Consider the following 25,758-nt stretch of genomic DNA (forward strand, 5'->3'; position numbering starts at 1 on the left):
GAACATGAACTCTGTAAGGGCCATTTCAACTTTAGTGGGTTACTCTCAAATTTTTGTATCTTATTTGCTCTTCAACTAAAAATATGATTCCAATATATCAAGTTGAAGCTCCTCGATTTAAATTTTCAAAATATGTTTCCAACTTCCAAGAAATGAAATTGAAGCTCCTAGAATACAATTTTCTTTGGAGCACATAATTTTTTCCAACATGTTGTATTTGCCTTTTTGCATAAGAAAATGGAAGGAAATATATGCGTGTATTTTTAAGTCAAAATTAAAATAACCATAAACAACACCATGAAACTTCTTGTAAATTACAAATACAATTGTTCAATAGATAACATATCTCAGTAGAAAAAACCAATTGTAGAGGGATATTGTTTCCACCCAGATGTAGAAATCCCAAAGACTCACCCCAAGTTCAAGGCGAAGATGTGATAAGGGAAAACTCTCCCCAAAAAAACAACAATGTGAAAACCAATTGTCTCTGTAATCACGCACACATGTAGTAATAGGTCACATTTTTGGAGTTGATTGGGTTTATCTTTTATGTTTTTGGTTATGTTTTTTTGTTGGGATTTTGGAATCAACTGAGTGGGCTTTTTGTCCCTTATTTCGCTCTCTTTTAATAGACTTCTATGGACCCTTTCTGAGGCTACATGCACAGGTCCTAGAGGTCATATTTACCCTACTTCCTTGCAAGGGTTTGGACTTCAAAGAATACAATCTAAGGTCCGAATTCATCCTTCTACACAAAGATATCCATTTGCACAAGACTATTTTTTGGTTCATCTATAGACGAGGCGAAGTTTCCTTGCAAATTGTTGAGGTTGATATGAGGCTATCGTGGGTTTATATAAGGCTAAATGAGTAATAAATATATTAATTTTAAAATCAATTACTTATTAAAAAAAATATCTTATATACAAGTTGGTTATACAAGCAATTGCATTACTTATTTTAAGAAGATTTCCCAAAATACTTTGAAAAATAGAATACATGAATTTAAAATGAGTTTCAAAATTTTAATAATATTAATTTCCATAATTAATTAAATTATTTCTATTAAAAATAATAATAATAATGTTTATGAAAAGCATCTTACAATTAGTTAATGTTTTAGTTGTAGTGTCGACCAGCAATGTAAGTGATTTGTTTTAATATTTGCAAATCACAAATTTCTCCGCTTTTCATTTACCATGTAAAACGCTGTAATTTACTTTTTATTTAAAAAAAAAAAAACGTGTTGCAAATAATCTATTGAGTTTTAAGTATGAACGCGTTCTAGACTTAGTATATTGATATGAATGATTTGGTTTTGGTTTTGTTCTTTTAATATCAAATGTGCTGGTACAGATGGTTATTGCCTTCATCACTAGTGAGCTTTATATATGCTTGACTATCTATAGAGATTTCTTCCTTTTAATAATTCTATCAGCCTCTCTTTGTACCTTTTGGGACAATTGCTAGTAATACTTTTAATTACAAAAAATTGAATATAATAATTATGAACATTAAAACGACAGAGCGAATGAATGAAATAGACAAAGCAACTGGGCTCATTAGTTTCCAAACCCTATTAGAACGGCGGAATTATGGATCTTAAAGCCCAATCTTGGTGCATCAACACTATCTAAAATGTGTCCATCTATCTTTAGAGCTGCTCCTTCCATGAAGACCCGTTATTCCAGGAAGACGTACCTGCTCTGCATGAGACCAGTTACTTTGTCTATTTCATTCGCTGGTCCTGTCGTTTCAATGTCTATAATTATTATATTTAATTTTTTTAATTAAAAGTATTATTATATAATTTAATTTATAAAATTTTTATTATATTTTATTTTTTAATTATAAATATTAAATAAAATATAATTATATTTATATAATAGTTTATATTATAGATAATTCTTCATATTAATTGGATTTGCAGTGGAATTTTGGTAGGTTTTTGAATTTTTATTTATATATTCTTTCCTTTAAGAAATAATTAGCATGGAAAATTTATTTTTATAGTTTATTTAAAAATATAACACTTTAATATTTAAGAAATAATTATTTTTATTAATATAATTATTTTTATTGTTTTCAGAAATTTAAATGTAAACGTAATATTTTTTCCTTACAATTTTATTAATAAAAAAAACTATACAAAAATGTCTAGTTTCAACCATTTTGAAATTGGTTATTATTATAACCTCAAATAAATATTGACTTTTAATATATTAAAAAGTTATTAAAATTAGAAGCAATCATTTCACTTCTCCCATAAACTGTCAACGTTTGTAATTGCACTGTATTCACTCTTCTAAATCCAGCCATAAGCAAATGAAATTGGAGTTTGGAATTGCAATGTTACTTTACAGCCTATGCATATAGGCTAATAGCTAAATAGCATGATTTGTGGAACAAGACTTTCAGGCTTGGACCTTTTAAAAATACCTTAGAATGCCATGAAGACTAGGCTACCCTGGCTAGGTTTATAACCTATATACAAGTTGATGAAGTTGGGTTGGTTTATAGACTAGGCTACCCTGGCTAGGTTTATAACCTATATACAAGTTGATGAAGTTGGGTTGGTTTATAACCTATAGAGAAGTTGATGAAGTTGGGTTGGTTTATAACCAATGCAGAAGTTGATGAAGTTGGACAAGAGATCAAGAGATTATTTAATAAGTTAGTGTAAGTTGTGGGAAGTCCAAAGTAACACAAACCTCTCTTCTTAACTTTCTAGTCAACTTCCTAATCCACCTTTTGTCATTAATAGTTTCTTTATATTATTAAAATTTTTAATAAGTAAATAATAAATATAATATAATATGTTATAAATTTATCTATATTAATTTTATTTTACAAATAAACAAAAAAAAAGTAATATAATCTGTTACAAATAAATTTATAACAAATGTAATATAATTCACCGATTCAAAATTCAGAATGGGTGTTTCATTCATTTTCTATTCAAAATTCATTATTTAGAAATTGAAAGAGAAAGCTACATTTGTATCCTTTCAAGAGCTAACCAATTTAAAAATGAAAAATAAACCTACTTGTTTATCTGGAATATAATGAAAAGCTCACTTCTAATTTTATTGGCCATTCCATTTTCTGAAAATTTGAAAATTTTAGCTAATGATTTGAAAAATCTTAAATATTACATCAAACCCATTAAAACTTTTTTAACACATTTAATGCATAACCATTCTATTTTCTGATAATTTGAAAAATCTATTAATAATTTGCAAAAATCTTAAATATTACATCAACCCATTAAAAAAGAGGAACACAAATTTAAATAAGATCTAGTAGATCCACGGGAAGAGGAAAAGTTATATAACTGAAAAGCATACAACAGATCTATGGAGAAATAAAAAAACCAAAACTGAGATGAAACTAACTTAAAAAGTATCCCCAAACAACAATTTAGCCACTGAGTTACATCCTTCTGTTGTTCAAACAATGAAACAAATAATTATGTATACCACAGATCTAATTGCTTGGAAGTGCACATATGCCTACTCTCTACGTTCATTATTATTTGGGTGCGCTCGAACCCTGACGCCATATCAAACTAACTCAAAAGCTCGTCTTCTTCCTTTTATTTGGAGATAAGTACACCAATCAACTTCTGCTTTCAGCGAAAGGACGGTGTTGATCACATGGAGAGGGATCACACAACAAGCCATGCAAATCAACCTAAAGCAATATAACATAAATTGTAATTGTATGGTGTTTTCAGGTTTAACAATAAATAAACAGTTACGGAAATTTGGGCATTAAGGTTTTGATATCATCTATCGCTCTGTTGGTCAATGGGATGGATTTGGAATTGCATGTCCTTTAGAACCAATGACCCTATGCTAAAGTGATGATTCGTGGACAAGACTCTCAGCATAAAATAAGGTCCTGTAATGCCATGGAGACGGTCAACCTACATGTTACCCTAACAGGTCTACAACTTACTTAAAAGTTAGAAGTTGCACAATAGATTATATCAGCCTTCCGCTGTCGTTGATTTTTTATGCTCACCCCGTTATGTATCTCTACTCGTATTCAAGATTTCCCACCGCGATGGCCGTGCCAAAATAGTATTGCTTAACAGATTTTGTGATATGTAATTTTTTCTTTTTTTTAATCTTTATCTCAGAGAGAGGAAACAACTAAGGTTGTTACAGACAATTGATATAACTACTAAAGTCGTTACTGACAATCAATATGATTTACTCTACCAATTCTATCTTGTCCAACATTAATTATTTTAGGAAAAGATAAATAAATTAATAAAAAATACAAAAAAACAAAACTACTTGGTGAAGAAATGAATTGAGCCTGTTTTTTTCTCTTTTTCTTTATTCCGCCCCTATTAGATAGCCACAACCGTAACCGCTACTTTTCAGAAATTAATTCCTGCCAAAATTAATTATCAGAAATTTATCTGACAATGGAAGAATCACTAGGCGTCATACCCAATTAAAAATAAAGGAAGGCAAGGGAAAAAACAGATGTAGCAGATCCATGAGTGAAAAAGGAGAGTTATAAATCTGATGCGCACTTTGAACCCTAATTACTTGCAAAGCTCAAGTAGATGCCATCTCATATCAAACCAAATTTGATATGAAACCTTATTGCGTAATAGCTTTTGTGATATGTATTTTGTGTCTAAGGAGGAGGGAAACTGTGAATGTTTTTACAAACGATCAATCATCCTAATCTAATCTACCAATTCTGGATTGATTATTCATCTATATCCTTGGGTATGTATTTCTCTGTCTGAGCCAGAAAACTTTAAAAGCTCTTACAAACAATCAATTATGGTAATCTAATCTACCGATTCTGGATTGATTATTCATTTATATCCTAGCAGTAATTAATTATTTTAGAAAAATACAGAGAAGCCTACTTGTTCATCAAGAAGAAATGACTGAGTTGGATTCTTATATTTTAGAAAAATACAGAGAAGCCTACTTGTTCATCAAGAAGAAATGACTGAGTTGGATTCTTATCGTTTTCTTCCGCCATGTTCGATAGACCCAGGCACTAGTAACCATTCGGTTTTCTCCTGCCAAAATTAATTAACAACAAAAATCACTCTGATCAATGGAGGAATAACAAATATTGCATCAAATTCAGTGAAAAGGGGAAGAGAAGGAAACAAATAGATGTAGCGGATCATGGGTGAAAAAGAAAAGTTAAGAAGACAACACATACCGCAGATTTTGATGGGCAAGCCTCAGATAAATTTTTAATCTCTACGGTCCTGGTAGGCGATTTGGGCATTTTCGAATCTGAGGACACAAATGTCATATCATATTAAATTCGAAATAAAATCAAATAAAAATACATCCTAATGCCATTTATAGATTTATCTACAACCCTCCCTCCCTAACAAGAAACAAATAGTTATATATGGAAAACTTACTGCAGATTTTGATGGACGCTCTAGATGGTAAAAGGGTTCAAATCCTGAGAAAGTAAATCAAGGAACTCTTCCTTCCTTTCCTTGACTCTACCCATCCAAGTATACATATACCTTCATTCCCACGCCCCTGCTCATCTCTCTCTCACTGTGCACAAACATAACACAAGTAGCAGATAAAATGTTTGAAAAGTAGGAGATGTAGCTGTGTGGCCTGGGCCTCGAGACTACACTCACAAAACAGAGAGATCAATCTCGTACACTCTATTATTGTCAATGAAAATATTACATCATTAAATACAACTCTGGAAATCAGGAAGTTGCAACCACACTCCTAAACTCTAGGAACAAATCCTAAACTAAGGAGATACGTTACAACTATGTAACCATTTCTCCATTAATACAAAATAATATTAATTATTTTCAACTCCCCCCCTTAATGGAGAAAGGGTTCTCCTGAACTCCTAACATCCCTCTAAACAATTCAAATTTCACTCGTGCAAGAGGCTTTGTAAAAATATCAGCCACATTGTCACAAGTTTTACAATATTCAACAGCAATTTCTTTTGACTGTATTTTCTCTCTAACAAAATGGAACTGAGTGTCTATATGTTTGGTGTTTTTGTGAAACACTGGATTGTATTCCAACTTAATGGTGCTCTAGTTGTCGCTTTTGATGGAAGTGGGATTCTTCTGTTCTTTTCCTGCATCTTTGAGAAGCCTTCTCGGCCAGATTGCTTCACATGTCGCTGCACACAATGCTTGATACTCAGCGTCACACAAAGATAAAGCTACAGTACTCTGCTTCTTGCTGCTCCATGCTATGACCCCGGATCCTATGTTGAATGCGTAACCTGTGATGGACCTCCGATCATCCAAGTTACCTGCCCAGTCTGAGTCTGAAAAACCTGCTAGAGTAACATCAGATGCGTCAGTGTATAAAATACCATAATTAACAGTACCACAAAGATACCTCAACACGCTTTTTGCTGCTACCCAGTGACTTTCAAGTGGTTTCGTCATGAATTGGCTCAACACACTAACAGAGTATGCCAAGTTAGGTCTAGTTGTTGTAAGATATATCACGCTGCCAACCAACTGTCTGTACATTGTAGCATCAACCTCTTTAGTGCCATCGTCACTGCTCAACTTCAGATTCTGCTGCAAAGGTTTCGTTGCTGATCTACACTGATCCATACCAAACTTTTCCAATAGATTTCTGGCATACTTCCCTTGGGTAAGAAAAGTTTGCCCAGTATCTCTGCATACTTCTAATCCCAGACAGTAATGAAGGCTTCCGAGATCTTTCATCTCAAAAACTTGTGCCATAAGCCTTTTGATTCCTCTGATTAAATCATCTGCATCTCCTGTTATAATCATGTCATCCACATACAAAGAAATCAAAATAATCTGCCCCTGATTATTGTACTTGGTATACAAATTTGGGTCATTTAAACTTCTATGAAAGCCATGCTCTAAAAAGAAAGAATCAACCTTTTCGTACCAAGACCTGGGTGCTTGCTTTAAACCATATAAAGCCTTTTTCAATCTGAAAACAAGATGTTCATGCCCCTGCTTTACAAATCCTTCTGGCTGTACTAAGTAAATTTCCTCTTTTAAATCACCATTTAAAAATGCAGATTTAACATCAAGCCGGTGTAATTCCCAATTACATTTAATAGCTAAAGCAATAAGCATTTTGATTGTATTTAACTTTGCTACAGGTGCAAAAGTATCATCAAAATCCATACCTTCCTGCTGTGAATATCCTTTTGCAACCAGCGTAGCTTTTAATTTCTCTATGCTTCCGTCTGCATTCATTTTTTGTTTAAACAACCATTTACATCCTATGGGTGTTTTATTCTTAGGCAGTTCAACTAAATCCCAAGTATCATTTCTAAGAATTGATTCCATCTCTTCATTCATTGCAACTCTCCATTCCTTAAATTGACTAGCTTCTTTGTAATTAGAGGGTTCTACAATGTTCAAAACTTTTGACGTCAAAGCATAGTCTCTCAATTTTAATGGTAATTGAGTCTTCCTACCTAATCTCCTTGGTAGGGGACTTACCTCAAATTTGTTTTCTTCTGCTATAACTGGGCTTGCATTATCACCTTCTTGTTGTTCTTCTTTTTGCTCCTGCTCTCTTTCATCTTCGCTGCTTTCCTCCAACAACAATGGAATGTGCCAATCATCACCAACGTCATCTTCCCCTTCCTGTACCTGTTCATGAAACACTACATCCCTGCTTGCAAATTTCTTACGAGACTCAGGATTGAATAATTTATATGCTTTAAATTCTCTGCCATAACCAACAAAGATGCATCTAACTGCTTTAGGGTCTAATTTCTTCCTATCAGCTTTGGGTATATGGGCAAATGCTTTTGACCCAAATACTCTTAGATGGTTTACTGCTGGTTTAAATCCATATAGAGCTTCAAAATGGGCTTTGAAGCCAAGATACCTGGTAGGACTTCTGTTCTTCAAATATACAACAGTGTTAATAGCCTCTGCCCAAAAACTATTAGACAGACCCTTACCTTGTAACATGCTCCTTGCGCACTCCACCAAGGTTCTGTTTTTGCGCTCTGCAACTCCATTCTGCTGTGGTGTGTGTGGCACTGTATACTGCTGAACAATCCCGTGAGATTTGCAGAATTTCATGAATTCCCTTAGCTTGTATTCTCCCCCTTGATCAGATCGGAGAATTTTTATACTCTTACCAAACTGTTTTTCCACCAAGGTTTTAAATTCTATAAAGCACTGGAAAGTCTGACTTTTCTTATTCAAAAAATAAACCCATGAATATCTAGTGCAGTCATCAGTAAATAACAGAAAATAATATGCTCCTCCTAGCGACCTTGTCTGCATAGGTCCGCATACATCAGTGTGCACTAGTTCTAAAATATCTGTTTCCTTCCTCCTATCATGCACAGGAAACTGTTCTCTATGCATTTTTCCTAAGGCACAACCATCACAATTTAACTGAATATTATGAAAGATAGGGAGCCCCTCAACCATACCTTTCTTCTGCAATAACATGAGGTCCTGCAAATTCAAGTGACCGAACCTCTGATGCCAGAGCTGTTCAGCTGTCGATCCTCTTGCAACCATGGCTTGCTTTGGTATACTTTTTGCATCCAGTCTGTATAGGCTTCCAACTCGCATGCCTGTTGCAACTATTTCATTCCTGCAATCCTTTATTGCACAATGAGTCTTAAATAACTCGACTTGCATATCTTGATCAGCCATCATGGATACAGATATCAGATTTTTCTTAATTCTAGGTACATATAAAACATTTGTAAGGTGACTAATTTTTCCATTTGGTAACTTGACTGAAATCACCCCATAACCTTTAATCTCGTATCCACTATCATCTCCTAGGTATATTTTTGATCCATTTATACTTTCTTCAAGACTATCAAAAAATTCTTTTTTACCTGTCATGTGAGAGGATGCTCCGGAATCGACATACCAAATATCGTCCTCATTAGATGCTGAAAGGGCACAGTCGACTGTGAACAGTCGAAATTCATGACTGAAGTCTTTATCTTCTTCTTCAACAAAGTATCCTCTGTGCTTTGCATTTGCCTGCTTCCTCTTTGCATCATCAGCCTGCTTCTTATAACATTCACTCTGTATATGACCCTTCTTTCCACAATAATAACATTTCTTTTCAGAATGATTTGCAAGCATACCTTTATGAGAATGTGAATTCTTATGTGATGTTCCTCCTTTCTGCTTTGATTGCTGCTGTGACTGCTTTCCTTTGAATGATCGTCGTTTCGCCATCAGCGCAAGATCATCACTCTGGGGGTTCAAGTTCTGCCGCCGCTCCTCCTCTTGCTGCAAGATCCCTGTCAGATCATCAAATGTGGGCGCTTTCTCCCTTGCCGCCAATCCAGTGATGAACGTTTGAAATTCATCTCGCATCCCGTTCAGTGTGATTGCGACAAGATCAGAGTCAGACACCGTCACTCCGATGTTCCCCAATCCGTCTTTCACATCTTTGATTCGCGCAACAAATGCAGCAACAGTCTCATTTTCGTTCATCCTCATCGAAAATAGCTTGCTTTTAAGTGCCAAGACTCGGCTTGTGTTCTGGGTCTGATACAGATTTTTGATGGTCGTCCAGATCTCCGCGGACGTTTTACAGTCTCTGATGTGCGCAATAACATTGTCCTTCACAGACATTTTCAGCAAAACTTTCGCCTTGTTCTCTCGTTTATCCCAGTCTTGCTCCTGTGGCCCTGCGTTCGGCTTCTGCTCATCGCCTGTAACTATGGACCAAGCATTCGCACCCTCAAGCAAGGTCTGGATCTTAAACTTCCAATTCGTGAAGTTAGATCCATCAAGTTTACTAGACTCGTGAAGGTAAGATTCCATCGTATTACTCATTCTGATCAGATCTATAAAATGAATCTACCCAACAACAAAGAAACGATATCTGTCAGATCGATTTGTCACCTCTGCCACCAATCAACAGTGTCTGGCAATCCTGCTCCGATGAGCAAATTCGGCGTTTTCAATACAGCCGAAGAATTGATCTGATCAAAATTGATCCGATCTGCCTCTCTCGGATAGATCTGCAACTTCGCCGATCTACACCCCTCGCAAATCGCCAAACGAAGATGAGGCTTCCCGCAGATTCCCTTGAAGGTGAGTTAGTGCTCTCCCGAGCGAAAATCCCCTTAAATTCTGTGCCAATCCAGTATCCTGGAGCGATGGCGCGCTTAATAACCGAATAGACGCGCCAATATAGAATTCTGGCGCGTTCCCGAGCTAGAAACCCGCGCCAACCTCCTTCTACTCAGGAAAAAAAATTTCTGAGTCCGAGCCAGGTGTTCTGTAGTCCACCTGCTCAATTGAGCACAGAGCTCTTGTGTACATGCGGCCACAAGGGCACTTCAAGTCACACAGGAAATTCTACCACATAGGCAAGCTAGCTACAAAGGCACTTCAGCCACAAAGGTGATAAGAGATCAGGCTCACCCAATCTGAGCTCTGATACCAAGATAAAATGTGAACAACAAGGTTAATTTTAGGGGCGAATAATAGCCCAAAGGCGAAATTTAAGGCTTTTTATATTTTAATGGGGCGAATTTTTAATTAAAATAATATTTTTTTTTTTATATAATTAGCCCTCATTTTATTTAAAAATTAATTTATTTTTTTATTTTAGCCCAGGGCGGATAAACTAACCGAATCGTATTTTCTTAAAATCGCCCCATTTTGATATTTGCTCCCAGTTTGGCAGATCAAAATCGCCATTTCTGATTTACAGTTCGGGTTTTCTGGTTTGGGAGTGGTTTTTGAGGGTCGATTTGGTCCTGGCAGTGGTTTGTGAGGGTCGATTTGGTCCTGGGAAGTTAGATTTGTTTTGAAATGGAGGGCGGAGCTTAATTTCTTTTCAAATGGAGGGCGGCTCCCTGTTTTCACGGATTCAGTCCGTTGTTTTCATGAATTCCGGATTCAGGGTGTATATGGCTCCCTGGTCCTGTATAAAAATGGTTTTGAAATAGGTTTTTTCATCATAGTTCACAAATCTAAATGTTCTAGTTAGCAGCAGCAGTTTCAGTGCGATATTCTTGCATTTTCATTGTTCAATCCGCTTATTCTTCTCTTGTTTTGGTATCCATGGTTTCTTGGATTTGAACGGCTCATGCCACTGCAGCAGCAACAACAACAGTCGGTACTTGACAGAATTGTTGGCTGAGCGCGAGAAATTAGGCCCCTTTATGCAGGTCCTGCCCATCTGTAGCCAGCTTTTGAATCAGGGTAAGTTGGCTTCATATGTCTTGTTTTTCTTCAAGTTTGAAGTACAGGAGAAGATAGTTGCTGAGTATGATACAGATTATCAGTTGTTCTGGAAGGCCAAATTAGGTGGATTCATGCCTCCTGCAGTTGTTCGGTGATAATCACTTTGCCAGTGAACGCTGAATGCTTCCGTTGGTTTGGAAGCAAATATAACCGTACTTTGCCAGTGAACGTTGAATGCTTCCGTTGGTTTGGAAGCAAATATAACCGTGGTTGCAAGAGACCATGATTTTTTTTTAATGGTTGGATATCAAATTTTGTTAAAGATTCTCTCCATCTGCCTGTTACCCAGAAGCAAAAGAAAATAACTAAAGCTGAAAAAACATGTAGAAGTATCATTATGCTGATTTGGATTTCATATTTTGGAAAGAAGATTTCGCTTCAAAATTAACCTGAATCGTATATTGACTTTTCAGGAAATGGTCCATTCTGATTGTGGCCGAGGCCTTGTACCGTGGTGGAAGTATTGAGGAAGTGATGACTGATAATGACCTTTTTACATCTGATAGAAAAGTTGAACAGAGATCATAGTTTTCAACACGTGAGTGCGTTTCAACATATGAGAACTTTATAAGGTATGCTGAACTGTATTGAATGTTGCTTTATTTTGCTGCCAAGTTTATCCATGGTGACTGTTTTTATATACAACACTGGAGTTGCTCGTAGTATGCGTAATATTTGACTAGACCATGTCGAGCATTGCAAAAATTTGCTTTTCGCTTAATTTTACCCATGGCTGAATCTCTGCTTCCACTTATTCTGCTATGTTTTTCAGAGCATGCAATGGATTTTTCATATTTAACATTATCTTGCCATTTACCCCGGTCATTTGGACTTTGATAAACCACTGACAACACGTTTTTAACAAGCAAAGTGGCCTACATTGTTGAACCATTCGAGGAATGATCCAAGCATGCCTGCCCATGCATTTTGTATAGTGCACTCTAAAATGGTCCACTTTCAGGTTTGGTTAACCAAAAATACTAGGACCCAAAGATAAGAGTTGCATGTAGCTATTTCCAGTTACATAAGATGCAAGATTGCACCAATAAAGAATTAAGAACCTGGTAACCTATGGGAGTGCCTACACTATGAAGAACTATGTTTTGAGTTTGGGAAAAAAGACACCCACTTAATATGTAGGATTTTGCTTGAATAGAGGACAGGAACAACTCTAATATTGACCAGATATCTTACACTCCACTAAGGAAATGAGAAGAAGAAACACCGGATCAAACCAAGAAAAAAAATTCCGGTAAAATGTATAATGAGTGAAAAGATAAGAATGCTACCATGCAGGCAACGCAATAATAGCCTTCAGATTTCCCTCCCTTATTTGTCAGGCTTATTGTATTACCCAGCATAACCAGACCCCTGAGCATAATAATAATTCTTACCCTCCATCCCATCTAAATCATCATCTCCGTTCTTTGATTATTGAAATTGAAACACCATTCTGTCTAAACCCTTATCTTCCATCTGCGTGGTAATCATGCCTTCTGGAAAAAGTTAAAAATGGCGGTGCCTTATGGATATGGCAGATTCTGCATGTAACTTGAACTACCAGGTTCCTCCTCCCTTTCAGAGTTTTGACCAGTTGTGTAATAATGGGATGCCCAAGGTTCTTGATGGGTTGCTTGGCTGTATATCTGACTTTGATTAAAATCCGGTCTAACTGCTTGGCCTGATCTTTCCCAATCATTTGGATCTGAGTTGTAACCATAGTTTGAAGCCACCTCTTGAGGATTCTGATAGGGTAATGTGTTTGTACCTTTGTAGGTATTGTCATTCAGGTATGACACAGTGGACAGGCTAGCTTCAGTAGCTGTGAAACCAGGCCCTGGATTATGTCCTTCAGAACCATGCATGAAGCCATTGTTTACTGGATCTACATACGATACAGAGAAATTATTGCTGGGCTTTTTTGGTTCAAAGATGTTCACACATTCACTAGTTGATGGAACAACTACTATGAAAGAAGGATCAAAGAGGCCATCAAAATAGAAACTAATACAAGTTGTCTTTAGCAAGATGATGGATTAAAGATTAGTTGTAGACTTGTAGTTGGCTTTCATCTCTTAGGAATAATGAAGTGCAAAGCAACAACTGAAGTTTTTCCCTGTGCTCAGTAGTCTAGGTTGTAGGTTGGGTTCTCACACTTGCATCTTAGAATATTTTATATCATGACAAGCATAATCAGCTTACCCCTTTTACTGTGGCTTAATAATGATAACAAAAGTCTATTATAATTCATGTTCAGCCGGTTATACAATTAGTTCATTAACAAATTAAGGAAGCATGTAAATATATATACCGAGGGAAGATGAAATATCTTGACACTAAAGTCCTGATGATGAACATTAGTTTGTGGGCTTAAAACATCAAAAGAACTATGAACCAAATCACATATACTCCAACAACCAATGGAGGAATTCCTTCATTCATCAATGGATGAAATGCCTTCATTACTCAAACTGCAACTTTCAACGATCTAAAGTTATATTACTTATTGTCCTAATAAAATTCAAGTTTATCATTTATAGCTTACGTGTGTGTAAGTTACATAATTAAAATCAAGGATGCTCCCTCATAAAATGGAAAGAAATAGCCAAACCAAAATAAGGCAAGGCTGTAGTTTCCAAAATAAGGCAAGGCTGTAGTTTGAGAGTTTAAAAAAATACACACTATTATGGCAAGGCTGTAGTTTCCAAGAGCATATCGAAAGTAATACAGGGGTAAGTTTGTGGCATCAAGTCATAGGGCAAAAATATGTGGACCTATGATCTTTGGAGGAATGGATTAGACTTCCAAATAAAATTGTTACAAATGTCTCAATGGTTAAAAGGCTCTTGTTCAATCTTTTCCTCTGCTGGGCAATTGGCAATGTGGAGAATAGGAAATGGATTGAATGTGAAAATAGGTGAAGACACCTAGCTCCACAAGATTAATGAAGAAACTATCAAGACCCTGGCAATGGCATACTCACTCAAGCTGATGTTATGTCCAAAATTGATCACCATATAGAAACAGCACTGGAAATTTGCAAGGTCAACAGGCTTGCAAGGAGGTTCAAAGGACAATCGAGATGGCTATGTTAACATATTACAACTAAGTACAATGTGGAGAATAGGAAATGGAGAGAAAGTGAGAATAGGTGAAGATCCCTAGGTGAGGTTTAAAAGGCTCCAGGAGATTAATGAAGAAACTATTGAGACCCTGCATAACAATGGCACACACTCAAGCTGATATTGTGGATCCAAATTTGACCACCATGCAGAAACAGCACTAGATATCAGCAAGGTTCTTGATGGGTTGCTTGGCTGTATATCTGACTTTGATTAAAATCTGGTCTAACTGCTTGGCCTGATCTTTCATTAACAAATTAGTTCATTAACAAATTAAGGAAGCATGTAAATATATATACCGAGGAAAGATGAAATATCTTGACACTAAAGTCCTGATGATGAACCTTAGTTTGTGGGCTTAAAACATCAAAAGAACTATGAACCAAATCACATATACTCCAACAACCAATGGAGGAATTCCTTCATTCATCAATGGATGAAATGCCTTCATTACTCAAACTGCAACTTTCAACGATCTAAAGTTATATTACTTATTGTCCTAATAAAATTCAAGTTTATCATTTATAGCTTATGTGTGTGTAAGTTACATAATTAAAATCAAGGATGCTCCCTCATAAAATGGAAAGAAATAGCCAAACCAAAATAAGGCAAGGCTGTAGTTTCCAAAATAAGGCAAGGCTGTAGTTTGAGAGTTTAAAAAAATACACACTATTATGGCAAGGCTGTAGTTTCCAAGAGCATATGGAAAGTAATACAGGGGCAAGTTTGTGGCATCAAGTCATAGGGCAAAAATATGTGGACCTATGATCTTTGGAGGAATGGATTAGACTTCCAAATAAAATTATTACAAATGTCTCAATGGTTAAAAGGCTCTTGTTCAATCTTTTCCTCTGCTGGGCAATTGGCAATGTGGAGAATAGGAAATGGATTGAATGTGAAAATAGGTGAAGACACCTAGCTCAAGAAACTATCAAGACCCTGGCAATGGCATACTCACTCAAGCTGATGTTATGTCCAAAATTGATCACCATATAGAAACAGCACTGGAAATTTGCAAGGTCAACAGGCTTGGAAGGAGGTTCAAAGGACAATCGAGATGGCTATTCTCCGTAAGGATCGACATTCAAATACACTACCTGCACTTCTTTACTGGCCCAGGTTCTGGCATGGCTTTGAGGAATATGCACATTTTCTTCCCTTATAGAGCCACTCTAGAAGAGGAAGATCTCCATAAGATGTGGAATTACCCTGCAACAAGAGATATAGAACAAAGCAGTGGGAAGTGCATATGGCCACCAGAAGCCAATTAGTCTAACCTTTGTGTCTCAACAGAAGCTAAGCCATAGGCCATGTATGGGTTCTTTAGCACCTTTTTCCAAATGATATAGGATTCTCTCTGGTAACCTTGTTATAGTTTCAAGCGATTTTTCTCAAGTTTGACCGTTGTTTCACCTCTTAAGTATTTATAACCATTCTTCATTGAGCATGAATTTGGATGTAATATCCCCTTTTAAGTATTTCTAACCATTCTTCTTTCAGCATGGATTTGAATGGAAGGAAGCCATGATTTTCATTGGAAAAACCATTACTTCTTTCAGCATGAATTTCAATGTGATTTTCCTTTTTAAGTATTTCTAACCATTCTTTCTTTCAACATGAATTTGAATGCGATCTCCCCTTTTGAGTATTTTTAAGCATGAATTTGAATAGATGGAAAGACATGATTTTCATTGAATAAGTTATAACCATTCTTCTTTCAGCATGAATTTGAATGTGATTACTACATTTAAGTATTTCTAACTAATCTTCTTTCAGCATGAATTTGACTGAATGGGAAGCCATGATTTTCTTTGGAATTAATGCCGCCATCAGGTAAGCTAGCTATTTTAGTTCCACATACCCTCTTTATTTCAACAATATTATTTTACAATTATTTTTTCTGTTTTTGTCTGAAACATGTTGAAATATGGCATGTCAGACCTTATGTAGATGGGACAACGGAACGTTCTAAGCTACAAAGAAATGATGGCCTTTCCCATGTCTTGGAAGCACATTGCTAACAAATTGTTTATTTTTATCTGTAGTTTTGATGTTGTATCCTGCTTTTCTCTCTTTCAAACTTCAATTTTAATTTTACTCTATTCAACACATCTTCTGCAGCGTGAGAGTTTCCAATGAACTAGGTGCTGGCCATCCAAGAGCTACAAAATTCTGTGTTATGGTTGTGGTTGCACAATCACTATTGATTGGCATTATTTGCATGGTTATAGTTCTTCTCGTGAAGAACAAATTTGCCGTACTATTTACTGATAGCGAGGTGATCATGAGAGCAGTGTCTAAATTAGTAATCTTTCTTGCAGTAACAATGCTTCTAAATAGTGTACAGCCAGTTCTATCAGGTAATATTTTGTATGTGATTTGCATTCAATCCTCTTATATTTGATTTTGATTTGAGTGGGCAAAGCTCATATCTCCAACATAATTCCGTGCTTATTACCACCTACATGCTTGGGAGGTTTTCACCTTTGCTTATAAATTTTCAATCATCACATTTTTTCAATCATAATGGTCCCTCTGATCCAGAGCACTCTCCTCATAACGCTCAAAGAAAGTAGATTAGTGATTTGAAGTCAAACCAAACAATTAGCAGTCAACCCTAATGGTTTCAAGGTGTAATGTTTTCAAGATACTCATGTTTTTCTCTTGGAAATGTTATCAGGTGTGGCTGTTGGTGGAGGGTGGCAAGGTTTGATAGCCTACATAAACTTAGGATGCTATTATGTTTTTGGTGTACCTCTTGGTCTACTTTTGGGCTACAAGTTTGACTTAGGAGTAAAGGTGCACTAGGCATTCCCATGTTTTGTTTTTTATGCTTTGTTCGTTATGATTCCAACACACTGATTTCAGCATTGCAACCATTATTGGAGTAGAAGGCAAGACTAGTAGGCCTTCTCTGGTCTCTCTATTCCAAGCTTTAAAAATTGATCTTGTTGTAAGCATTGCCTTCAGTGAAAGCAAAAGTTTGTTCAGCCATCTAACTTTTTGTGTATATTTGATGTTGAAATGAGTGAGCAGGGTATTTGGAGTGGGATGATTGGTGGAACTGCACTGCAAACCTTGATTTTGTTATTGATTGTATATTTCACAAACTGGAACAAAGAGGTATGAACTATGAAATGATCTTATGAAAGCTGGAGATGAACTGATGGAATAGTTGTATTTATTTTGTATTTGTTTATATGTTGAACACTTCAGTTCTTGATCTCCGTGGAAATGCAGGCCTCTGCTGCCGAGAATCGTATCAAGTTATGGGGTGGTGGTGTAGTTGAGGCCCTCAAACACAGCTCAGTTGATTTAAAATCAGAGCATAATGCTGATGTCAATATATTGATTGTTGCATAGAAGTAATAATGCTTTAGCAACAGCCAATTATTCGTCACATTAGCTTCCATTCTAACTTTCTTCCACATGAGTAGCAGGCAACAAACGACAGTAAGAGGAACAGTGAACCATCAACTTTCACGAGAATCAATAATATTTGAGATGGTTGGAGATTGGAGTGGAAGGAAAAATATTTCCCTTTTAAAATGTCTGGGAGATGTTTATTCACAAAGTATCACTTTCAAAGTGTATGCTTATTCACAGGTATTACTATCTTTTGAATGGCTGGCCCAAATTTCACTAAAAAATTGGGAGGTTGGTCAAGTAAATGTTCATTCACAGGTACTATGAAAGCTGGAGGCATATAAAACCACCTACAGGTGCGAGTACAACATATTAAAATATCAAAAAAATTCAGGAATTCTGAGATAAATGAGGAGATAGAGTTTTTCCTAATTACCATTTTTTTTAAATGAAGTATTACGAGCTACAGGATTTTCATAGCATATATATCTTAACGGAAATTTTTCTTGATTGTATGTACGTATCATATTAATTTCAAATAAGAATACTTTCTAAATTCATAGGCTTTTGTTTTCAGAGCGATGTCAGTTTTAAATGCTGTTGTTCGATATAAGTAACAATTGAGAATGTTTCATTCTCTTCATTTTTTTTCATTTTATTTTAATTTTACTAACATATTTACGTTTAAAATATATTATTATACCTGATAAATCATAATCATAAAAGATATGATAAAACATAATCATAAAAACCGTACCAGTTTTGATTCAAACTTTTAAATTCACTAAAAATTTATAGGTTACTTATTAATTATTAATTACTTAAATTATTTATTAATTTAAATTTATTTTAACTTTAAATCTATTAAAGGCTATGGGATTCATTTTTTTTGGTGCAAAACATTTTTTTAATGCAAAATTAGGAAATGTTTGCACCTCGAGTGATTTGATGTCTCTCATTGCTTTATAGATCCAGAATTAAGATGGATCTAGAGTGGTTTCAGTGATGCAGGATCACACAAAATTTGTTAAACATTTAATTATTCTGATCATTTAAATATGCTAAATATGTGTATTATAGATCTGACCATTTTAGTTTTAAATTTGCTCAGTTACCTCAGTTTGTCGAGCTGATGGAGACTATTATAACTTGAATGATGAAATAAAATTTTCGAATGCAAAGTGACAATGTAACAACGTTGAATGATAGAAAATGTGAATAATAAGGATGTAGTTAGTTATAAATAGTTTTCATTGTGATAAACCTCAAACTATTTTGTTCTTGTGTTCTTATTGCCATATATGATAGGTTTTCCATCTTTTCATATCGATCATATAAAAATGGTGTTTGAAATCATAGGCCAATCAAACCTTTAACTTGAGCTATTATAGTAAACACCATACCTTGTCTTTGTTGTTCTCCAATATTAATAGTAGTCTTCTCCAAAGTCAATCATTGTGACTTATGGAGTTTCAAACACCAAGTCAATGTTAGTTGTTTTCTATTGCCTAGTTTGAATGCAAAGTAACTAACAATGTTGAATGATAAAGAATGGGAATAATAAAAATGTAGTAAATTACAATAGTTTATAGTTTCAAGAAGAAAACATTTAAGGTAAGTGAACATTTTATTTAAGATGAAAATTGAAGTATTTTATTTATGGATTGAAAATGTAACACGGAAACCAAAGCATGTCGTCAATAATTTTTTTGTGCTTACACTAAATTCAATGCACACTATTAATTTTATTACTTTGAAATTAATGCACATCATACATCTAGTTTGTAATGTTCCCAAGAAATTAATTGCCTAAGAGACGAAGTACCCTATCAATCCATGTAGGCTATAGTCCTTGGTAAAGGTGAAAACCAAAAAATACCTAATGTTTTGTAGGTTTTTAACCCTGCACAAAAATTACCTGCAAACAAATTCTTAAAACAAAAAATATACAATGGCGAGAACATAAAAATATATACACAAAGATTTTCCGCTCGATCCCAAAACCAGGACTATCAGATTGATTTTTCATTATATTCGTTTTAATGTCACAATACATATATACATGCCGAAGCATTCATAAACCCCAATCCATTAACCTTAGATTAGAACATAATTGTAGTTTCCTTGACCAGATATACAAAATACCATGGGAAGAAAATCATCATGCTCAAAATCATGTGTAGAATATATGCACAAAACCATGTGTAAAATCCATGCACAAAACTATGGCTAGGTCTGCCCACCATCTTTGGGTTCGCCCACCATCCTTGGGTCCCCCAACTATTATTGGGTTTGCATAAAAAAATCTCGGGGCGCTACCCCGGAACCCGAGGCAAGGGGGTTACTGCCCCCCTACAAACCCCCTTGGAACCCTCCCACTGCGCCCAGATCTATAACAACCATTTGAAATTGAGACATACTCCTCTAACCATGTTATTGGTGCAATTCTTACCCAGCAGGGGAATATCACAATGAGGTACTTTCAGATACAGTCTGAAAGTATCCCACGTATGACAAAGAGATGTATTCTATTGTTCAGGTCTGCCGACAATGGAAGCATTACATTATGGAGAACAAAATAGTCATCCTCACACACCACCGATCCCTGCAATTCATACAGACACACGGGAAGTTAGAGAACGATTGCCATTAAAAATGATCCACATATCTACAACAGTTCCATTTGATCATCAAGTATAAGAAGGGAAACACTAATAATGTTGCAAACTGTCTCAGCTGACCACCGATTATGGCGCTGACCATTGTGCTCGACTCTTGTGGACACGAGACTTCGGAGTGGCCGCATCTTTACAAGAGTGACCCAAAATTCAGCAACACATACCAAATGCTCTTGGAAGGCAAACAAGTTCGAGATTTTCACCTCCAGGGCACATGTTATGCCACCTTGCACACCTTTTATGTTCCTACAAGTGAGCATTCCAAGATGATTTTGGAGGTGCACTACATTTGGGTCGTTGGACATTTCAGAGTAGAGAAAATAGTGGCAGTGTTGCAGAAGTATTTTTATTGGCCAAAACTTTGACGGGATGTTGGGAAGTACACAATATCAAGCACTGCCTACACCATTGTCAAACCAACAATCAAGAAGCAAGGCCTATATACACCCCTGCCTAATCCTAGTAGGCCTTAGGAATCCATCTCCATGGATTACATGTCCGGCCTTCCTTCTACTAAGCATGACAATGACTACATGTCCGTGGTCATCAACAAATTTTCTAAGATGGTCATTCTAGCGACCTACAAGAAGAGTATCATAGCACAAGCCATTGTTAAGCTCTTCTTTGAATGAGTGTGGGTACATTTTGGGATCCCAACGTCCATTATCTTAGATCAAGACAATAGGTTTATGAGTACGTTCTGGTCAAGCCTCTGGTCGATGTTGGATACCACGCTCACTAAGTCCACAACCTTCCACCCCCAAACTGATGGCCAAACATAGGTCATCAATAGGATGATTGTGAATATTTTGAGCTTGTACAACTCGAAGCATCCATGCACATGGGATGAAAATCTCCCCTATGTCCTGCATAGCTACAATAGAGCTCTCCATAGCTCAACTTGCCATAGCCCCTTTAAGGTGGGGTTGAGATTCCAGCCACTATGTCTCAGTGATGTGACCATACCATTTGCAGTTACTCAAGCAGATTCAGCTCATGTCCAGTTCATGTTGAAAAGTGTTCAACAGGAAATGCTAAATTTAGAAAGTGCTAAAAATAGAACTCCTAAAAATAACACTTCTAAAAATAGCAATTTGGCGATTGAGCATTTTGGCCACCTTGGGTGAAAGGTGAAACTGCTAAAAACAGAATCTTCTAAAAATAGCATTTCTGGGTCCCTTCCTATTTTTAGCAGCCCCTGGTCTAACTATAGGAAGTAAAAACAAATTTAGTCTTAACAGCAGATTAAAATATTAATTAATTAATCTCCATGAGTTAATTAGTTATGGAAAATTAAACTTGAAGTCTTTGTGAGATCATGCAATTAGGAATTTATCCCTTGATTTAGGAATTTATCCCTTGATTAAAGGAATTTCTCCCTTGATTTAGGAATTTATCCCTTGATTAAAGGAGATAAGGTTCAGTTCTATATTGAGAGGATCAGTTGACTTAGTTTAACTTAGTCAAGTCCAGTTAGATTATTTGAACAAGTTGTTAAAATAATGAAATATAGTATGTTAATGCTTGCATGCATGTGACAACTAATATTTCAGATAATTGAGCATTCCCTCATGGATCACTGATGCATGTCAGTTCAGACAGAGACCCAGTTGAGATCAGATGAGGGATAGTGTACTATCAGATGCTTGGATATTTCTAGTAAGTATTCCTTGCATGGAGAAGGATCTATTTCCAAGAGAAATATGTATTATAGGAGATTGGAGGATTTGTGGCCTATATATTGAGGCCTAGGTAGTCTATGATATTCATCATCATAGTACAGAGAGAGTAGTATAGCTTTTGAGCTGATTCTTTTTGTAAGTTGTTGAAGATTTCCACTTGATTGATAATACAGAGTTGGGGTTTTATGCTGGTGCTTTCCCCTGTGACATATTCTGTGTTATGTGTGATTGATTCTGTCTTATGAGTTATATGTGTTCATGCTTGATGTTGCTCATGTTATAATTGAGTAAAATATTTGCCATGCCTGGTGAGAGATTCGCCAGAAAATTATATATACATATTATATTATTGATAAAATCGCCTTCCATTTTTCCTATATACCATGGAGATTCGCCCAATTATTATATTTATAAATTTGGGGGGGGTTCTTAAAATTTTCCCTGGTGAACAATATTGAAAAGAAGGAGATGTAGCTCACAGGTTTGGCTTGCACTTGGAGACTACACTCACGAAACAGAGAGATCACTCTCATACACTCTATTATTGTCAATGAAAAGATTACATCATTAAATACAACTCTGGAAATCAGGAAGTTGCAACCACACTCCTAAACTCTAGGAACAAATCCTAAACTAGGGAGATATGTTACAACTATGTAACCATTTCTCCATTAATACAAAATAATATTAATTATTTTCAACTGTAGCACCCGCACAGAGACACACAAACATATAGACATACAGACATATAAACATACAGAGAGGACAAAAACACAGTCATACACAGAGGACAAAAGACAAACATACACAGAGGACAAACAACACCACAGAACGCTCCACAATGCTGTGAAAAGAGAAATAGTAGAGGGCATATAGTAGATGTTAGAGAACCAAAACAATTACCCGTAACATTTCTTGTCAATGTGGCAATCAATTTATAGATGGGATATTGTGCTACACGTTAGGATTCCATTTGTCTACTCACATGACCGTTTGAATAAAAGCACAAAAGCCAGCGGCTATAAAAATTACATTAAATAAGGCACACAAGCTGGTTGCTGTCAAAATTACATTAAGATCAAATTTGATCAGAAAATTCAACATAGTTTTGGATAAAAGCACTTATCTGATCCAAACGGCTATAAAGATTATATTTACATTTTATTCAAAAGGTTTGGTTATTTCTTCCATATGGAAATCTCATTTTTGATTTAGCTCAAGTCGGGGAATATTTTATTGAGGGATTTTGTTAAATATTATTTATATTATTTTTCTTTTACATATAACAAGTATAAATTATTTATTTTATTTAATTATTATTATTATTAATTTTTTTTCCAAAATTAAATAAAATTATGATTAATTATATTAAATTACAAAATAAATAATAATAACAAAGTAAAAGCACTTTAGACAAGTGATAATGGTTTAAATTGAAGAGTAATGAAGTGAAAGCATTTTAGATCATGCAAAATAATATTTATTAAAGTAACTTTTGGGAATTTTCTGCTAAATTCCAAAACAAAATAATGAACAGAGAACAATGCTCTGTTTTCTCCACAGGATCTTAACACAGGGAAGCTAAATTGTTTCTTGACAGAACAGAGTATTTCAGATGCACAATAAAACTTTGTATTCATTAATAAAAACTGCCTGATACAAATTTCTTCCTCTCAACAGAGGGATTCTCCAAGAACTTCCAAAAAAATTACTCTGTCTCCTTTTGGAATTTTACACTACTGTGTGTAAAATATTTCTTACATTTACTGCTGTAATAAAAAAAACTTCTTGTTTCATTTACTCGGCTGCATATTTCATTTCAACACAAAATATAAAAATTACATACTCTGCCTCCTACGCTTCTGCGTATATTTTCAGAACATATTCAATGAACAACCAAAAATTTACATGTGTGCTGCTACACATTCCATTTCAATCTCTCAACAAAAAGAACATTACATCTGCACTGCTGTGCATTAAAAATTTGATACCTCTGTGTAAGAGATTTTCTTCATTCGCCCTTTTTCCATACGCTGCTGCGTGGATTCACCTTCCATATACAATACACAACACAACAAAAAAAATATAACAAATACGTTTTTACTATGCCCATACCTCCGTAAAATAAAAAAAACATTAAAATTAAAACTCTTTACCAATACTCTACGAACACAATTAATTTCATTTATGTTTTACTGGCGGTCAAACAAAAACTTCACGCAAGGTTCATTTGCTGCAGGCCTGAACGCAGCTTTGGCTTCAATCAATGGTGGACAACGTTGAATTCAATCGGACGGATATCGCTCGACCAAATCAAACGAATGCTACGCCTCGATGAAAAGATATTTTGGAAAACGTACTGAGGACACGCGTCAACGCAGGGTTTTATCGCGTCCCCTCCGGAGAATACCACCTCTTGGAGAAAAGTGGTGTGATGGAGTCTGGTGGTTTTCCGGACCAGTACGCAGTAGGGGAAATTACATTTCAACACTCCCCTTTAATTTCAACTGTTGGGTTATCAGTCATACCCAGACATTTCCTCAAAAATTCGAAACTTTTCTGCCCCAAAGGTTTGGTTAGAATATCTGCAACCTGCTCCTGAGTTCTGCAATGTTCTAAGACAATTTCTCCACTGTTTACCAATTCCCTGATGTAATGAAACTTTGTGTCAATGTGTTTTGTTCTCTTATGAAACATTGCATTCTTGGATAATGCAATAGCTGAGCTATTGTCACAAAAAATCACAGTTCCTTTTACTTGCTCTTGGCATAAGCTCCTTAACATCCTTTTCATCCAAACTGCTTGACATGCTGCTGCTGTAGCTGCCACATATTCTGCCTCTGCTGTAGACAATGCTACAATAGGCTGCTTTTTAGAAGCCCATGAAATAGCTCTTGAACCCATGTGAAAAACATAACCGGATGTGCTTTTTCGATCATCTACATTTCCAGCCCAATCACTATCAGTGTATCCAATTAAATCTGAACATTCTGCAGTAGTATCTAAGATGCCAAACCTTTTAGTACCTTTAACATACCTCAAAATTCTTTTTGCTGCCTGCCAATGTGCTTCTTTTGGCCTCTCCATGAATTTGGAAATTAAACTAACAGCATAGATTATGTTCGCCTAGTTGCAGTCAAACACATGAGGCTGCCAACTATGCTCTTGTACAAACTAGGATCAAAATCCTTGCTGCTGTCCTCTTTGCTGAGTTTTAATCCCATCACTGTGGGAGTGATCACTTCCTTACTCTCCTGCATGTTAACTCTTTCCAATACTTCCTTAACATATTTCTCCTGTGAGATAAAAATCTCATTTTCATTTTGTTCTACTTCTATTCCTAAGAAGTATCTCAGCGAACCCATGTCAGTCATTTCAAATTCTTCTTTCATGACTGTTTTGAAATTTTCAATAAGATAAACATCATTGCCTGTGAAAATAACATCATCAACATATAACACAGCAATTAGTATTTTACCATCCTTTTCTTTGATGTAGAGGGTGGGTTCTCCTTCACACTTTTCAAATCCATTTTCCAGTAGATAGGAATCTATCCTACTGTACCACGCTTTTGGTGCTTGCTTCAGCCCATAAAGAGCTTTTTTCAATCTGCACATTTTGTGTTCTTGGCCTTTCTTTTCATAGCCTAGAGGTTGTTCAATGTAAACCTCTTC

The 25,758-nt window shown here is 35.6% G+C and overlaps 1 protein-coding gene across 4 annotated transcripts; it reads left to right on the top strand.

Annotated features, from left to right (window-relative positions):
* Window positions 1-10,918: 10,918 nt before the first annotated feature.
* LOC149241454 (protein DETOXIFICATION 35-like) lies at window positions 10,919-18,206 on the top strand. Of its 4 annotated transcripts, none has more exons than XM_089373958.1 (6): window positions 11,465-11,808; window positions 16,135-16,191; window positions 16,480-16,718; window positions 17,039-17,157; window positions 17,395-17,481; window positions 17,575-18,206. In XM_089373958.1, the coding sequence occupies exons 2-6, from the start codon at window positions 16,136-16,138 to the stop codon at window positions 17,719-17,721; spliced, it is 648 nt and encodes a 215-aa protein (XP_089230084.1). In that variant the 5' UTR covers window positions 11,465-11,808; window position 16,135; the 3' UTR covers window positions 17,722-18,206. The 4 variants fall into 4 exon arrangements, with proteins under 4 accessions (XP_089230087.1, XP_089230084.1, XP_089230086.1 ...); XM_089373960.1 differs by having other exon boundaries at window positions 16,158-16,191; XM_089373959.1 differs by having other exon boundaries at window positions 11,492-11,808; window positions 17,599-18,206.
* The last annotated feature ends 7,552 nt before the right edge of the window (window positions 18,207-25,758 follow it).

Source organism: Pinus tabuliformis, chromosome 8 (genome assembly GCF_031772625.1).
Source record: "Pinus tabuliformis cultivar Carrire ecotype Pingquan chromosome 8, CPIR1, whole genome shotgun sequence".
Classification (NCBI taxonomy): Eukaryota; Viridiplantae; Streptophyta; class Pinopsida; order Pinales; family Pinaceae; genus Pinus; species Pinus tabuliformis.

Coding starts and splice junctions, on each gene's coding strand:
- LOC149241454 (XM_089373958.1), top strand. CDS start 16,136: ATGAATTTGACTGAATGGGAAGCCATGATTTTCTTTGGAATTAATGCC. Junction 16,719..17,038: donor TGTACAGCCAGTTCTATCAG/GTAATATTTTGT, acceptor AAATGTTATCAG/GTGTGGCTGTTGGTGGAGGG. Junction 17,482..17,574: donor TCACAAACTGGAACAAAGAG/GTATGAACTATG, acceptor TGAACACTTCAG/TTCTTGATCTCCGTGGAAAT.